The sequence below is a fragment of the Nestor notabilis genome, unplaced genomic scaffold, assembly GCF_000696875.1.
Source record: "Nestor notabilis isolate BGI_N333 unplaced genomic scaffold, ASM69687v1 scaffold1722, whole genome shotgun sequence".
Lineage (NCBI taxonomy): Eukaryota > Metazoa > Chordata > Aves > Psittaciformes > Psittacidae > Nestor > Nestor notabilis.
This window is the reverse complement of record NW_009919515.1, coordinates 166,712-184,663: the sequence shown is the minus strand read 5'-3', so window position 1 is coordinate 184,663 and position 17,952 is coordinate 166,712. Positions and strand designations below refer to the sequence as shown.

The following is a 17,952-nucleotide window of genomic DNA, read 5'->3' as shown; positions in this document are numbered from 1 at the left end:
AAATCTGATACAAAAAAACTTCACCACAAAAGAATACAAAGTGGTATTGAACTGAAAAAAGTGGTTCAACTCCTTTTGCTAGTAAAAAAAAAAAAAAAAAAAAAAAAAAGGAGTCTTAAATATACGTAACTGCATTACAGATTTTTGGGTACCTGCTGACAAGCAATATTCTTTTCATAATTGCCTTCATTTTATATTTATTAATCTACTAATAGGTTTCACACAGTTACCAGGCCTGTTTCCTTCTCAACAGCCAACAATTGGAGCTATATCTTTTGAAGCACAGTTGTGTTAGGACTTGCAGTTCTTTTACTCTTGGTTACTCTCAGTGCTGTAGAATTCCTCAGGATTTTTTGTGTTTCCTTTCTAGAGTCACTTTGCATGAGGAATGATTCCGGGTGCCTGTCAGACTCTTGCCAAAATAACTCTACGTGTGTTCCTGGTCATAAAGACAATACTTGCCATTGTGCAGATGCATCAGTGGACAGTGTGGAGGAATTCTGCAATAAAACCTCTGATCCTTGCTCCTCAAACCCTTGTCTTCAAAATGCTACCTGTTTAAGCTCTGCTGGAAACCTCAGCTTTACCTGTGAGTGCCCTGCTGGGTATAATGGACCTACCTGTGAAATAGCTGTCAGCATGTGTGACACAAACCCTTGTGAGCATGGAGGCACCTGCCAAAATGGCCTGGCTGGGCCCACTTGCCTTTGCAGCACAGGATACACCGGCACACTCTGTGAAACAGATTTTGATGAATGCATTTCCGAACCATGCCACAATGGAGCAGTGTGCAGGGATGGAGTTGATGAGTACTCCTGCTACTGCGTCCCAGGCTACCAAGGCAAGCACTGTGACTTGGAAGTGAATGAATGCGTGTCAGATCCGTGCCTGAATGGGGCAACGTGTCTCAACCAGATAGGACAGTATGACTGTATCTGTCCAATTGGGTACACAGGTAAGCGCTATTAAAACAACTTTTTGCTTGCGTCATGAAGAACCATTATAATTCATGTTCCAAGTTCAACTCACCCACCTACATATTTAGTCATGTCTCTATTACCACCTTGCCTTCAGCTTTAGCACCAGTGGCTGCTGGTACATTATAGGTTGCCTTTTCATTGTGAGCTACTGATATTAGATAGAGAAGAATTAAAGATATCTCACATTTACCAAAAACTGCAGAGCAGTTTTGTGCACATGAAGCTATGTCACAGGCATAGGTTAACCCTCCTTTTAAAAAAAAAAAAAAAACAAAAAAACAAAAAAAAAAACCAAAACCAAACAAAATATTTTTAAAATGCATGTGCTCAGACAAAACCTATGTTTGATAGTGTTAAGAATTAGACCTAATTAGATTGGCTTGATTTGCTAATCATGACAAACTGTATTCTTAAACCTAGATATTACACCTTAACATCCTCTTGTCTGCCGTTCCTAGAAATAGAGGACACATTTGCAACTGGAACATTATGTAAGTTAAATAGAACTAAAAGTATTATCAGGTTCCCAAACTGAAGATTTTTTTTTTTAATCCCATTTTATGTGGCTCCATTTTTAAGTACAGGTATGATTTTTATTGCCTACTTCCTCTGCTGAAGAACATAGAATCTTTGCAGGAGACAGCTCCCTTCAAATTTCAAAGCTGTATTCAGGGACAGGACTGCAAAAGGTAGCACACTGAATCATTAAAAGGAGAAAAGGTGGGGAGGGTGCATTTTAGTGGTAGATTGCCAGTCAGGTAAGCAAAGGAGAAAATAAAAAAATAAAGGGAGTTATAGAGCAAAACGAGAGAAGAGAAAACCCAGCTTTTGCTCAAGTGATTCAAATGAGTAAGAAATAAGAGATGTGGTTTACAGCTCCATCCCCAAATCCCCATGAAGGAGGGGAAGTCAGAAGTAAAAAGCAGCTTTCCTGTGTCTGACACAGCACTTGTTGGAAGCCAGCCCTTGGTTAATATCCCTCATGAGCGCAGAGAATGTTATTTGAAGGAAGCTTGTTACCTTCCCACCACCCTGCTGCTGCCAGCGGGTGTCTGAGCCCAGGCCAGACACTACACAACTGGAGGAAAGCCGAAGAGCAGAAGGAAGGAAAAACCTATTAACAACCAGCATGGTTACTCTGCAATGATCAGACTCAGCCCAGACCTCCCGTTGTATTCAGGAGACTGTATTTGTTTAACTGGTACTGTTAGTGGGGTCCAGGCCTGGATCCATAGCCAGGGAACTCTGTTTGAAAGAGAAAGAATATACACCTTAGAGACAAAATTAGAGAAAACATAATAAAATAGTAAAGCCCAAACAAAAAGAAATGAAGATTTAGATCAACACAAACTGCTGGAGGTAACTAGCTCTGCTGGAACTGCTCCACTTTCATCACAAAATTCTGCTGTTTCCCAGGCTGATACTCTGTTCTCACCGAAAATCAAGCAACATCACCGAGTGCTCCACACTGGGCACAAGCAGAGTTGAGAAATGAGGAGAGAACCAAGGAAGGAGAAGAGTGTAAAGTACAAAGAGGCTGCAGTGTTTTGACATACAGATCTGACACTGCTTCCAGCAGCAGAGAGACTAATCATAAGAATTCTATAGAGTAGCAGACTGTTCCTTCAGCAGTAAAACACCAGCTTTTAAAGGCCACTTAACAAAATGATTTATCAGAAGCATTCTTTCTTGTTTTCTGCACCTTGCTGTGAGTTGTGCTAAATGCACAAGCCAGAGGGATTACTGGATGAAAGCCCTGAGGTGTCCCCACTGGTAATAAAACCCCTCATTTACTCTGTCAGAGGATCTTGCCAACCATTATTATCCTGGCCTGACACCATGAATTACTGTGGGAAGCCATCCAACCTCATCTCATTTCCCTAAGACATTAAAAAGGTTATATCTCTTGATATGCAGGTAGAGAACATACAGTAAATCTATAGCAGTAATGTTAACCAAATGCTTGAGTTACTGACTGCAGTTGCTACTTGTTTCATGGACTATGGCTGCTATTTTGTATGATTGGTATGCTGCAGCACTTCTGAAAATAGCTGAGAAATGTCACACATAATTCTTACACAAATGGAAGAGGTTAGAACACCCCAAGAGCCAAAGACTGGAAAATTTAGCATGAAATCCACAGTTTCTATGATAATGGTCTGCATGTGTGAGATTATTTACAAGACATGTGCCACACAGCTGTTAAATAATGAAGCTCAATTGGTTTGTTGAAAATTTGCTAGCTACCTTAATCAGATGCATTTTTTTCCACCATTGCTCTAATTGCACTTGTTTCTAATTCACCCCAGCAGAGCATGATGTAAGAGCCTGTTATTACCCACAGCTATGTACATTAATTACCTTGCTGGACACAATTGAAGTCGGTCCTCCACTGCCAGGGACCATTTTAGCATGAACCATCAGGCGTACACATCAGATCCAAACCCCAGTCTTAGCCCAAGACAACAGCAGGAGGAAGTGTTTCAGTGAAAGACAAAATAGGTGGTGAGCTGCTTTCATTCTTTGAGCAATACCTTTTGCTATGATGTAACTGTAGCTGGGATGAACTCTGTACGAGGAAATTATTCCTGATAGATAAGCTCTCATGCAGTATTCTTATCAATGATGAATACGCCATGAAAATATTTAAAGTAGATGCATTGTAAGTCTTCAGCACTTAAAGACAAGCAGGGGCTCAGGAACCTCTACAATGGGATGAAATGTCTCAAGTACAGATCTCGCTTTCTAACAAGCTCATAGGAGTATCATTGTGGATATTGACAGCAAACAACATTGCCCATCAAACAGCAATTACCAACCAAGTGGAAAGCTGGTTTCATTCCTCAGCTTTCAAGTTTCAAACGAGCACTCCCAACCTTGTGCCCTAGTCAGCCTGACAGAGGATTCAGCCCAGGTTACCAGCTCTGCTGAGATTCCCAAGCACGAGATTGTGATGCAGGAGGAGCCAGCCTAGCAGTATTTGCTGCATGTCAAAGGGTTTTCAAAATAATGATTAGCAGAGGGCACATACATCCAAAGTGTGCTTGTTGCAGTTCACAACTTCATGGTGCTGAAACCTTTGATTTGATTTAGCCCTGCTGTTGTCCTCTGACCATGTCTGCACAGTGCCGTGTTGCAAGACCTGTAACAACTTACATCTGTGCATGCATACAGGTAGCTGGTGGTTAGCATAGGCCTGGGTGCAAAAAGGAGGAGCCTTTCTCCAAGAAACTGAACTCCTCTCTCTGTCTAATTTCTGATGAACTCTCTTCCTATTCCTTCAAAGCTGGTGCCTAGAAAATACCTGTCTGACACACCCCATCCAGATGGTGGCGCCTAACATTACTATATACAGATTGGGAAATTTGGGGACAGTCCTCTGTACCTGCTGTGCCTGAGCACAGCACTACAACACAGAAGAGCAGAACGGGTGACCCAGATACCAATTTCCAGCTGTACTAAGAACATGCAGGTCCTCCTGGAACTACACTGAGCCTACAATCCCCAACCCCCTAGTATCTTTGACCAGAAGGTGATCTTACAACATATCTACAGGCATGCAAGTTTGAAAGTGTTGGCAGTATTTCCTTCATCCTTGCCTGCATTTACTTTTTATTGACTGGGGATGTACAAAAGTGCACAGTAGCATTCATTTGAAAAGCAAATATAAGAAATAATAAGTATAAAAAATAATCTTAGTTCTTCAATGAAACAGCACAAGTTGTAAATAACACTAATATCTGCCTTCCCAGTCTTTCAATTCAAACCACTTGTGTGGGTTGAATTCATATCTGCTGAAATACTCAGCCTGCTCTACGACAGGAAGCCTTTGCTCTTGATGGTGTAGCCCCATGCAATAACTGGGTGTAGCCCCATGTAATAACTGTGGCAGGGCTTGTTGGTGCTATTTTTCCTTTCTGGCATATGATATTTGGCATACATCATATTTATGACAGAATGTTAGACTGAGGTGCAAATGCAGATCTAATCTTTTCATCTCTCTTTTTCACATACAAGAAAGCCTGACAGCAGATTCAGTAGAGGCTAGGAAGGAATTTCCCCTGTTTGCATGGCATATCTAATCGGCTGGATGCATTATATACAGAGAAGTTTCCTTCTGAGGCAACATTGCCGAAGGCAGGTTACTGGGCTTGATAGATTAAAGACATGAACCAAAACAACAACGCTATGTTCTCATGTTAATTGTCAGGCTCGTTCTCAGGCCTGTAGTTTTAAATTTGGCTGAACTGAGGATCAGTTGAACAGGGTTTGTTTTGTCACATGATTTTTAGTGTTTGCAGTAAGCTGTTAACAAGCTCTGGCAGATTTACGGTCACTAGACATACTTCTGCAAACACATTGTTTATAATTACAGCGAATTCACAGGGCAATGACCACAGCAGGATTGCTTACTATATCTGGATGTAATGTACATTACCATAAAGCCATAAGAAAGCGTTCCTGTGCTAGGGTCTCGTGGCAGACTCCCACTGAAAGTAGTGGCTATCTGATAAGTGAACCTTAAACTGAAGGCATGGGATCACTGAATCCTCCCATCCAGCGTTCTATGTGTAGTCTCAAGGAACTATAAAAATATTATCTAAAATCAGAGCAGTAGCATTTCTTTGCTACTGGAAAGATGAACTTGCACTTTAATGTTTAAATACAATGAAAAATACTTAAGAGTTAATATGCTCAATTTCTTTTTTTGCATTTCAAAATATTACCAGATATTTATCCATAATACGGATTTTATTTCATTTATTTTTTTTTTTAAGATTCTATATTTAAAAGGGTCAAAATAAATTAATAACTGAGTAAAATTGCTAAATATTAGCAATCTCAGTTTTTTGAGAAATATGTTCGTAGTTAGAATGTACAAATTTCACAGCAGGACAGAGCTAGCGAAAACAGTGTAAAGAAAGAATTAGACATGAGCTCTGAAATAAATAACTAAGATAATACCTATCATCAAAACGTGGCTATTCCCATCTTTTGAAAGCCTGCCCCGTCATCTTGTACTGAAAACTTCATCTCCCCAAAAAAATTAAACCCGTTCTCAGGGCTGCAGATTCTCTTTCAAGTAGGGAATTCCCCTGAAAACTACAATACTACTGTTACATTGGTAAGCCAAATAAAACACAGGGAAGTCCACCTAAAAGCAGCTTCTTCATTATAGTTTGCCATTTTGTGTCTGGTTTGTGGCAGATACTGTAGTTGTTAAAAAAAAATTAACTAGCAAGTGAAGTTATTTTTTAAAAATCACGTTATTACTCAGAATAGAAAGTGAGCGCATAAGCGTACAAAACCCCAATAGAAGCAAAGCAGGAGCTGCAAGGCATTAATTATGTATTTTTCTTAGTGTCTCCTGGACTGTGCTAAAGATAAAAGGAGTGCATATTTAACATGCAAACTATCCTAAATAGTTGTAAACTAATATTAGAACTGATTTAGTTCCACCAGTTGTCTCTGAAGAGCAGCTCCAAGATTCTGACCTGTTGCAGATATTGTATCATAGACCAACTTATTTACACATTGCTAAATCTCAAAAGGCAATAAACCACAGCTAAACAGACAGCTTCACAATGAATTCAATTAACTCTGCAGCTTTAAATGCACTCTTCTGAGGTCATTAAATTACTAGTCATTTCTGTGTTTTATAAATAAGATAGTAGCATGGTTTTAATAATCTGAAAAATAGTTTGTTCTGTTTCCATGTTCAAGTTCACATAAAAAGATGTTATGCTAACTATTCTTGTGCATTACAGCTGGCTTGTTCTTTTGTAAACTCTCCCAAATCCTGAAAGAAAAAATAGTCTTGCAATGCACATTGAGGAGGAACTGCCTTTCAAAAATAGGCAATAGCTAAAACCAAAAAAAGTTTATGTGAATATTGTACTTATAACAGCCCTTGCTGAGATCTTCAAAGCTATCTATCTCCTACGGTTGGGGTTTGCTCATTTTCTTTGGTTTTGAAGGTACGAACTGTGAGCAGGAAATAGACGAGTGCTCGTCACAGCCGTGCCTGAACAGTGCAACCTGCCATGATTCCGTGGGGAGCTTTTCCTGCTCCTGTGCACCGGGCTTCCTCGGTGACCTCTGCGAAACCAACATCGATGAGTGTGTCAGCCAGCCATGCCTCAACGGAGGACACTGCATGGACAGTGCCAATGGGTATGTCTTCTACAGCTGTGTAACACTCATGTGAGGTGCTATCAGCTCCTCTGTTTGCAGATGAGAATGCTACAAGAGTCTGCAATGCCAGGTAGCTGATTTCACTTCTAATTGTGTGTTTCACTCCTTGATCCTGCACTGATTTCCGTTTAAATTTGAAAAGGATTAAAGAACGCAAGTCTGGTCCCAAATCCAATAGGACAACAAAATATTTATGGCAAAAAATGACCAAGAAGTACATTTTTCTCATTTATACTTTAAATATTTACAAAGTGTTGTTTTTCTGGCTATGAGGATTGTTGTTTAGATGTGAATTCTTCTTCTAACACTCAAACTGTAGTTTCCAAGAGAGACGTGAGAGGCTATAAAAATGAATTTGCCAACAGCATCTGCCCACACTGACAGACAGACACATTAGAAAAGAGAGGCAGAAGAAAACCGTAGTAATAGTAACCATAGTAATAGATACCATTAGGAAATGTGTCAGAAACTTTACAGGCATAGGAAAACAGCTCATTATTCAAAACAACCTGCAGTCCATGGGCAAAGAAAAAAAAAATTAAAGGGAATACAAGCCAACAGGAAAGTAAACTTCTCCACCTACTGTTAATAGCCATACACAGAGGTCCAAGCACAACCCAGGCAACCAGAGCTCTGGCATTCATTTGCCAGTATTGGCTTTATATACTCAGCATGAGATTCCCAAACTGAAAATACATACATAGAAGCTCAGTCTGAAAGTTTGTAAGTGTATTCATGCAGATGCTCCTCTAACCAGTATAAGACTATTGTGCATTTTCCAGTTTTTATAAAGCAGTTTTGAAGATCTCAGTGACCCAAAAATCAGTCCAAAAGTCATGGCAGCAAAAGGCGTGCTTGTCTTGAATGAGAGGGGGAAGAGATCATGTTCCAGGAATGAGCTTTTGTACACTGTGTTGACATGGCACCAACCTTGTGGAGCTCCTTTTCAGCAGCACTGAATGACTCTGAACAGGACAAAGCAATTTACTATTTTCCAGCGTATCTAATGTATGACAGCAGGCAGAGGGAGGTCACCTTGCACTGGACTAGTTCACAGCAAACGCACTTAATAACCTGCAAGCCTTTTGAGGATACATGCATGAGGTGAGCAACTGCGATGCTCATTCAGGCCAGACTTAATCCTCATTTTTATCCTAGCTTTTAAAGCTGAGGTACATGTAAAGGCAATTTTAATTGGCTTGTAATACTGCAGGATATCTGGAGAACGATTGGAGCTCTTCTCACATTTGTTACATGATGAAAAGGGTTAGACAACAAAGCAATTCAAAACCAAAGGGTGTCTAACAATTTCCTTTCTTTTGTGTATTTTTGGGGTTAAATGAAGAACTGTAGTCTTCAACAGTAGTTTTCCTTTCTGACTAATGCTGCAGTACAGCTGAGGCTTTTGCGTGTGCCATCGGCTCTCAGAGAAATATGCAAGGTTTAGCATTAATAAAAGTCACCAATACAAACACCAAAACAAATTTTCTCCCAGATTTCAGACTGATCTACCAGTGATGTTTCAGGAAATCAAGAAAGTAGAACTTAATCTCTTATAAAAAGTTTCACATTATTGGACATTTCTTATTTAAATCAACAATTTACAGAGGTGCCTTGGTTGGACCTACGAAACCTGGTGTGCACAGGCACAGAGGATACCTCTGCATGCTCCAACCCTTTTTTCCACTGGAAATATTCCCAGGACCATCAATGTTATTTTGACTGCATGGGAAAGAAAACCTGTGTGTATTGCTTTCTGTATACTGTGAGAATATCAAAGCAGCAGCCCAAAAATATGTTAGGTAGAGTACCTAAGAGTATTGCTCTTACTAGAAGGCAGCATCTGCCTGCTCAGTCATAGCCTGCCCACAAGCAGGGCACCCTCCTGAATCCTTGAAGGTCCACAGTAATGTCAAACACTTAAAGATACCAGAGAAAAAAGGCACACAGGTGGGGCTTCACATTAAGCAGTGAGTTCTGAATATTTCTAACTGTTCCGTGATAATTTTCTCCATGGATCAAAGGGAAAAATTAACTTGGATTAAGGCAGAAAAAAAATCTTTCACCACAAATCTGAACAACACCACACTAGAGGCACATGGAAGAAGTGGGTGAAAAACACAGCAGAAGAAAAAGACTTCTGTTTTAAAAACATACCTTGGAATTAAAATTATTTTTCCGATTCACATCTTCCTCATTACTTTTTATACCCTAAATTCAAATGCCACCTGGCCTAAGCCATCTCTGATTTTGATTTAAGAATAATCCATACACTAGTAATAAACTGTCCTGCCAGAAATTTCTGCTTATGTACACGTAATTAGTGTAGTAAAAAGTTTACGCTTTTTGGTCTGTTAGACTGCACGAGCCAGTTCTCTGTTGCTCAACAATTACGCTTTCTCTCCATATATTTATTTCAACTCTGACTTAGTTATTAAGCACAGAAATTATCAAATACGTATACTTATCACTTGTTCAGCAAGATTCCTCATGGTTTCAATTATACAATAACCAGTGCATCATTTTAATGTAAAACAATAGAAGAATAATATAAGAATAAATTTTTGTTTCCAATCATTAGACAAAGATCAACCAGGCATGCACATTTAACATCATTATCCTGCAAAAACTTGTCTTTTCGTATGACACAAATAAATTGACCTTACGCCTTATGACCTAAGTCTGTAATGTATTTTATAGCTAGCTCTATATAGTTATAGCCAGCTCACCTGAAAAAAAAAAACCCACAAAGAAACTCAGACCTTACTGATTACCTGCACATTGTTCATTTATATATACTAGTTTGTTTACTTCTAAACCCATAATAGTAACAATGCTATCGAAAGGAAGCTTGTTTTACTGTAATTATTGGAACTATGAAGCAATCGACATCTTTGTTCTAATCTAACAATAAAATAGGGGTTTTCATCAAAAGAAAATATCACCTAATCAAGAAACAGACAATGCCTTTTTCTTTTTTCAATTTAATTTGTACTAGTCCAAGAGAAAGGGATAGTAACACACTTAGTACCTCTGCCCTTTTCATTTTGTGAATAAGGTTAAGCCTACAAAAATTGCACTGGAAATAACAGAAACTTTTTCCTTCTAAATTAAAAAGAAAGAAAAAATAAAATCAATAATTCTCAAAAGAAATAATCTGTCAAAACCAATTTGTATTCACAAGCAGGTTTTTCCCCCAGACAAAACCACATATTTCAGGAAAAAGCTCATTGTTGGTTCCCAGTTTCTGAATTTTCTCCTTGAGCACCAGATGGTCTCGAGCCTGGACTCAACTGTGCAAGCTGCTAGCCAAGGCTACACAAGAAGCATGTGCAGGTTTGGGAACAAAGCCCAGACCTCCTCACTTCCAGCTAGAGTTAACACTGCATTCCGTGTTGCAGGTACAGCTGTAACTGCACCAGTACTGGATTTATGGGCCTACACTGTGAGACCCCAACTCCATTATGTTGGTCACAACCATGCTACAATAATGGCACTTGTGAAGACAACACTGACAATTACATATGCCACTGTTGGCCAGGTAAGCTCTAAGTTCTTTAAATGCTCTCATTCCTTGTGTAATAGAGATGGCTTTTTTGTTTTGTTTTTCTCTAATACAATGAATGGAGGAAGCTGCATAACCTTAAAAATACTTTATGGGCTTGTATTTAGATGGGCTTCACTCATCATGAGTCAGAGCCCTAGGGGTAAGTTGATCTCGTTTTTCAGCTAAGGACTGATTTCCCTGCACAGCAGAAGTGGGCAAAACCAAAAGTGCCAGTATTATGGAGTCAAGATAGGAGATGAATCAAAGTTGGGAAGCATCTCCCAGTTGCTTAATCCTTCAACCCCTGTGATAGATGGATCACTGCTGCAGCTGACCCTTTTTTAGTCTTCATTAACATAACTTTTAAACCCGCCTAAAAGCTTGTATTTCAATGCAAAATGTTGTCTGTTTATGAATAAAAATTAAGCTATCTGATACATTGGGAAACTAGTCTCTTTCACATCACCACCGGAAGTTCTTGTGTCTAGCAGTATAGGGTGAAACATGGTGGGCTGTGTTCTTTTCTACCAGCAATATTTTCATATCCAGTTGTTTGCAAAAAGGCTCCCACATCCCCAATGTAGACACAGAACTTGAGTTCTTAAGAGGCTTTGTGAATCTTCCAGCACGTGGACTAACTACAAGAATTCTCTCTACAATGTTTAACATCTGCATCCTTATACTGGATGCTGGAGTACAGCTCACTGACGAGTTAATACCACACTGCTGTCGGACTACACAGTTCTTGGTGCATTAGGAATGGAAAAATTAGGCAGAACCCTTAGCATTTTCCAGAAATCGGGGAGTTAAGTTGCACTTCAAACTCCAGGTAAAGCACTTTAAGAACACCAGTTAACTTATACTCCCTGACCTCCTCTTTGATAGGGAGGTGGTGCAAAAAAGAAGGAAAACTTTACGCAGCCTGAGAGCATATCTACATCACAATGCAGGGCCTTGTTATCCACATGGATTCCACATTACTTCCAAAAAAACACCCCCGAAGTCTGTACAGCACAGCAAAGCTCAGCTACCTAATGGAGAATAGCCATAGCAATATCCTGCTGCCGAGCCCTGGCAGAGAGCTGCAAGGAAATGTTCACACCTTCAAGCAGCAGAGGAAATCTTTTAGCACATGACAAAGTCCAAAACCAAGCATGTCTAATATTCACAGTATATATTCAGAATAGTATTTTTGTGCCTGGAATGAATGAAGAGCACATTAATTGAATGCCTTCTCCTCGTGGCTCTTGGCAGGCTATGCGGGTTCCCGCTGCGAGGAGGACATCGGGGAGTGCAGCAGCAGCCCCTGCCTCCCTGGGGGCGACTGCGTGGAGCGCTCCTGGGCACACCACTATGGGAGCATCGCAGGCCTGCCACCAGCCTTCAGCTACGACCAGGCTGAGGGCTACATCTGTAGCTGCAGGCCAGGCTTTACCGGTAAGATTCCTTTGGTGTAAGCTTAAGAAGCAATCTACTGCAGTATCACGTTGTTTAGGCCAGGCTATAAATAAATCTTTAAACGAAGTTCTGTGTTTTAAGGTGCCATAGTGTGAAGGGTCCCTCTGGTGGTCACCACGCACACATTTCATAGGGATTTGTATGGAATAAAGGGAATTGGTTGCACCAGTTGCAAACATGGCAAGGGAGCAGCGGCAGGATACAGGTATGGCCTCTAAGGCAGCCCAGGCAGGAGAGACACGTAGTGTTTTCCATCACTTTGTCCACAAAGCCTCGTTGTTCATAACCACATTTGCTCAAACAATGCATAAGCTTCATTTGGCAGGTATTCTATCACGAGTTTGAAATTCACTCTGCACAGGTATTATATTACATGAATGACAACCATGAGTAATAAATGAGAGAGTATTTTCCTTAAACAGCCATGAAACAACACTCCTAAGATTTTGATGTTTCTTTCTGTACACTCTTTGCATAATTCTACATAGCAGCAGTGGGGATTGGCAAGAACACTTCATCTGAGCACAGGGCAGCATTTCACATAAATTTGATAGTGTAGTGTGTTGGTGCTATTCTACAGCTTAAATGAAAAATAATTTCAGGTTGTGTGAAACATTTAACACAGCCACAGACAAGTTGAGTTTGGATTATACACTTCTTGGTCTACAGTATTTTTCTGTCAACTCTATCCTCTTGTTCTTTCTAAAGGAAAAAATAACTAATACCTAGAGTCATTTAACTAGCCCCCAATTTCATATTCATTTCACCTCCTGAGCAGCTTATAAACTTTCTTGTGTCTCCCAATGAGTTGCATGACTGATGCCTGAAACATAGCAGGTACAAAAGTATATGGAGAACAAAACTTTCACTCAGAATTCCCAATTTATTTTTCCTTAAAGTGGCATTATTAGACTTTGCTTTTGTTCAATCCCTTCCCCTTAACTGTCCTTCTCTGTCGTAAGTAGGGTTACTAAGGGTCCCTGTCACCAAGTGTTGCTGTTGTTCTTTTTGTTCTGTCTGAAAGAGTATACTATGAGGCTTCTGCTAAGGCTCAACGATATAGCCAAGGCTGTCCTAATCACCCTTACCTCTTACATGCCACGTCTTTCTGGTTGCTTCCTTCCAGTGATGTGCAGCTCTCAAGTTTCTTTTGCCTCCCTTCTTGCCCTAGCTTACAAACATCTATGGTCTGGGAGACAGCCCAGAAGGTGCTTCCTTGTTTAATCATCATCCTTTATCCTGTCATTTCCTTAACAATTGCCTTCACCTGGCTTGTTTGCCTGATTTGAGTTGTGATTCAGCTGGTTTCATTCATGCAGAGGACTCTTATTCCAGAGGGAGTCCACACAGACTCTAACACTGAAAAAAGTGTCAGAATATATTTAAATCTATTACTGCTAAATATTTTTTTTCAATAGATAAGCTCCTCAGTCTCAATGCAGGAATGTCCAAAGCTTGACTGAGAGAAGTCTTGGAGACTCTGAAATTTCTGCTGACTTCACATGCAAATTACATTAAATTTTTTAAAACCTTATGTAAGTTTAGTTACCCACATACCTGTTGGATTTTATATATATAGTATATCTATAACTATACATATATAACTTCCATTAGAAAAAATCCCAAAAGAGTTCTTCTAACCAGTGTGCTCAGACAGCTGGAGGCAGGAAGAACATAATCTTTAACAAGAATGGTTGTTAAAAGCTTCATGTGAAATGTCATTCAGTAACATGCTGCAAAATAATGGCAAAACAAGGTTAACCTGGCTACTTTTGTCAGCTCCTTCCCTGCCTTTGTCTTTCAGCATGGCATAAATTTTAAACTCTTCTTTTTGCTGGCCTGTGTGAAGCACAACATTGTCAAGTGATTTACACAGTGAGAAAACAGCAGGATTACTCTAACTGGCACCTAGCAACCTAGTCTCCCACGCTTTGCTCTAACAGCCTTTAGATACAATGCAGTTGTCCTCTGCAGTCCCTCCAGTAACACTGTGCATTTCTTTCTGGCCCTTCTCTCAGGTAATCTGGAAGTAGAAAGTGCTCAAAATGAGCCTCAGCCTCCTTGTATGTCAGAAACACAGACACAAGAAACCTATATGGTGGAGTGGAAAATTCACTTCTCATGGTGATAAGTAATTTCTCCAAATATAACCAAGTTCATAATAAATACACCACATATTTTAATGGGAATTAAAGATGATTTAGGATTAGAGTTGGTAGCAGTAGTATGATTCAAGGTAACAGATGAATCCCGGATCAGGATCGCTTATTATATGGGTGCTTATCTACTGTATATGAACTAACAGACACCTGGATAAAAGGTCAGATCCTTTCATCTGGGTATGGGTACATTTCATTGACAGCAGAAGTCCAATATTTCTGTGGTTGTAGGTCAGGAGTTCTTCCTGCCTTAACACCTGAACACTTGTGCTTTAGATATAAAACCTCAGATTCCTATTGAAACAGGACAAAGATTTTCTTTCACAAATCACATGCAGTATTTTATTTTGCCTCTTTCCTCAGTGAAGCACTCACAGAACATTATAATCATACTTCACTGTTCAGGGTAATATGAAGAAATAATAACCTACATACATACATTGCGAGGTCCTAATCCAAAAGTCATTGAAATTGATGGAAAGATGTCATTGAGGATGGCTGCCAATTTTTAGCAAGCATAAAATGTTATCTTTGAACTTACTGCATAAAATTGCAAACACGTTACTGTAATTCAACTGAAAAACTGAGAATATCTGCCTTTCGGACTACAGTTTTAGCCCCAAGGGCAGTAGATAATGGAGCCTAAACACATGCCTATGTCAGGATAAAATATTTCCCCACCCAGCTGGGAGAAAGGAATAAATCTGCCAGTATCTTAATATAAATAGTGATTTTTCAGGTGACTTGAAATCACTAATCTTAATAAAAGTCTTAGAAGGAACAAATCTGCAACAAAATTATTTACACAGTGTGATTCTTCAAAATGAAAGGTAAAAATACCAGTCTGGAGACTTCATCCCAGCTAGAAACTCTTTGAGGCCATCGGATATATGCCATATACCAAATCCTAGATAAAAAATTTCTGCATAGATTCTATGAAGGGTTAAACTTCTCCAGCTCCCTTTTAAAACAAATGTTTCAGGGATACTCAGGTTTCAAGAGGTCTCAGTACTTCTGCAGTAGCAAGCCCTAGGTTTTTATATTACCTTGGTTTGCTGGCCCCTGCCGCCCCCTGCACAACAGCACTTTTAATAGATTGGGCTTTCATTTGAAGGGCTTGTGATTTGTTACTGCTAGCTAAAGGCAGTACTTATGCTGGAACTATGTCTATTCATACCATGGATATATTGTATTGCCCTAGCACTGCATGTGTTTTAAAAAGACTGTTATTTGAAAGGTTAAACTTTTCACTTTGCTCATGAAAACATGTGGGAAAGGAGGAGGGCAGAGCTATGCATTTGGTAGTGACTCATTTCACCAGGTTGTAATAAACTTAACACCATGTCAAAATTAAAGAGCTTCTGAACTTGCAAGGTCTATCAAGTGACACCTTCCAGTGTTGAACTGAGCCAAGGAGCCGTGAGTGTGCAAAGCAGGCGGGTCCTGCTCCCTGTGCCTTGAAAGCCGTGCTGCCCATGGTCCCCAAGGGGGTGCTGCTGGCAGAGATGAAGATTATTAAGAGGAGCAGAGCCCACTGACTTGTGTGTAGGCAGAGTGCCTGCTGCCTGCTGCCATGCAGATGAGCACTGGCTGCTGAGGACCTTTCCACTTCTGGTGTTATCTGCTATGTGCCAGCTGTGCCATCGGCACTGCTGCTTGCTTTGGCATCATGAATCCCTAAGCGTTCTTGGCCTTTTCATTTATTTGTCTTGTTTTATGGTTTTCCCTTTTAAATTTCTTTGGCCCTTTTCCCAGCCTGTTGGACTGCTGCAAGAGAAAATGATATGATCAGACTGGTTTCGTATGCGTATTGAATTCCTGGCATATGCACAGGGGAAAGAAACTGTCTCCTGGAGCCAGAAGACAGGCAGATAAATGGCCAGTATGGGAGAATACTGAACGCTCAAGTAAAGAAAACCTCAGCCGATACTGAACTGTGAGCATCACTGGCCCAGTGCTCAAAAGCTGAATCATTTGGACTTTCATTCTGCACTTAAGCCAGAGTGAAAAAAAACACAGAAGCACAAGGCAATCAGGCTTCCGTTTTTCCCTGCACATCTTTGGATGCCGCTATAGGCAGACCACCCAGCAGATGACAGGCTAGACTGTCTCAGCCGGGCATATTCCCCTCTGCTGGTCTGTGACAGTATTATACAGACGTAGATAATATTTATGAGTAATGGGTAGGATAGTAGGCACAGTATCACTAACTTGGGAAGCTTAAAATATGGGAAGCTTAAAATACATAACATACATTTTTTGTTTATTTTTAAATTCCCTTCTTAACCATCAGTATAATGATCACAGAGCTGCCATCTTTCTTAGATACATAAAGTGAAGTCAGTCTTACAAAAAATAAATGAAGCAGATGAATAGAAGTGTTCTCATCTTGTCCCCAAACTCCAAATATTATTTATTAACTTTGTTTCTTCATCTGTCCTTCAGCTGTTTACACCACGGTAGTCAATCTTTCCTCCATTACACCAGGTTAATTTGCTTTATTGCGTGGCCCGTCATCACAGCTTAAAAGGTTATTTTCTCTTGATTCTGAAACCACAGAAGAGGACAAGACTGTTCAAGGAAAGAATAAGGATAAAAAGGAGATACAGAGAGAAAATACAGTTTTTAAAGAAAGAACGTTTTAAGGGCACTGCTTATCTTTTCGGTAGGACTTGGGCTTCTCCCACAGGGACTCAAATTCAAAATTAATAGGTCTGGAGGTACTGTTAGCTAATAATTATTCCCACAGAAGCAAAAGTTCAACAAGGAAAATGCTGCTACTATCAAGTACCCATCAAGGTTAGCTGGTTTAAGGAGAAATTCCAAATACAAGCACTACACATGTGAATCACTGAAAAACAGAATTGGGACTTGATGTATATATAGGCTTCTTACCACTCTGTCACTGCAGAGAGGCTGTAATGGGGACACAAACATACATCTTTCCTGTCTAAATTCAATTCACAATCGGTACAGGATCCCTTTTACACCGTTATGACTTCTGTGAAAGGTTCCCTTACAAAATCAACTTTGTGGTGCTAGGCAGTTGTGCAGCAAAACGTTAAAAAATATCAGTGCTTTCTGAACATGGAGAAGAAGTTACTGCTTTCCTAGAGATATTTCTACAGTGCTGCCATACCTCCGTTCCAGACTCCGTGATCTCCCTATACGCTTGTGTTCAAAAGCACAAGGGGAGAGAAGGAGGAGGTCCTTGCTCCCAGCCAGTCTCTAGCAGCTCCAGTATTACAAGACTAGTGTAGGCAAGGGCTGTACCAACACAGGATGCCCTCAGGGCCTGGCAGGCACTTGCTGCTGTAAAAGCACTACACAAAAGACAATTAGCACTTTAAAGTACTTTTTCCACCTCTACTGAAGCCTCTGTTCTTGAAAGAATTTTTGGAGAGGCTTTTAATGATTCTATTCCCTAGTACTATTTAACATTTCTTCAATTGTTAACCATCCTGGTAAGGAGAAGTTCACATTGTCATCAGAATTGGTTCCTTCTCAGTCTTTCCCTCCTCCTCTACTTTTGTCACGGAGTTCTTCTCTTTTTACTTTTGGTCAGGATATTCTCTCTGAATGGCAGAGCATATCCTTTAACTCTGCCCTGTGG

At 40.1% G+C, this 17,952-nt stretch overlaps 1 protein-coding gene across 1 annotated transcript in view; it reads left to right on the top strand.

Annotated features, from left to right (window-relative positions):
- Positions 1-215: 215 nt before the first annotated feature.
- LOC104402381 (protein crumbs homolog 1-like) overlaps positions 216-17,952 on the top strand; it is a gene marked incomplete at its 5' end in the record, with an annotated part of 70,875 nt that continues 53,138 nt past the window's right edge. Inside the window, 5 exon segments of the mRNA XM_010010251.1 lie at positions 216-320; positions 322-955; positions 6,959-7,154; positions 10,577-10,716; positions 11,977-12,159. Of these exon segments, the coding sequence (XP_010008553.1) occupies positions 216-320; positions 322-955; positions 6,959-7,154; positions 10,577-10,716; positions 11,977-12,159 (1,258 nt within the window).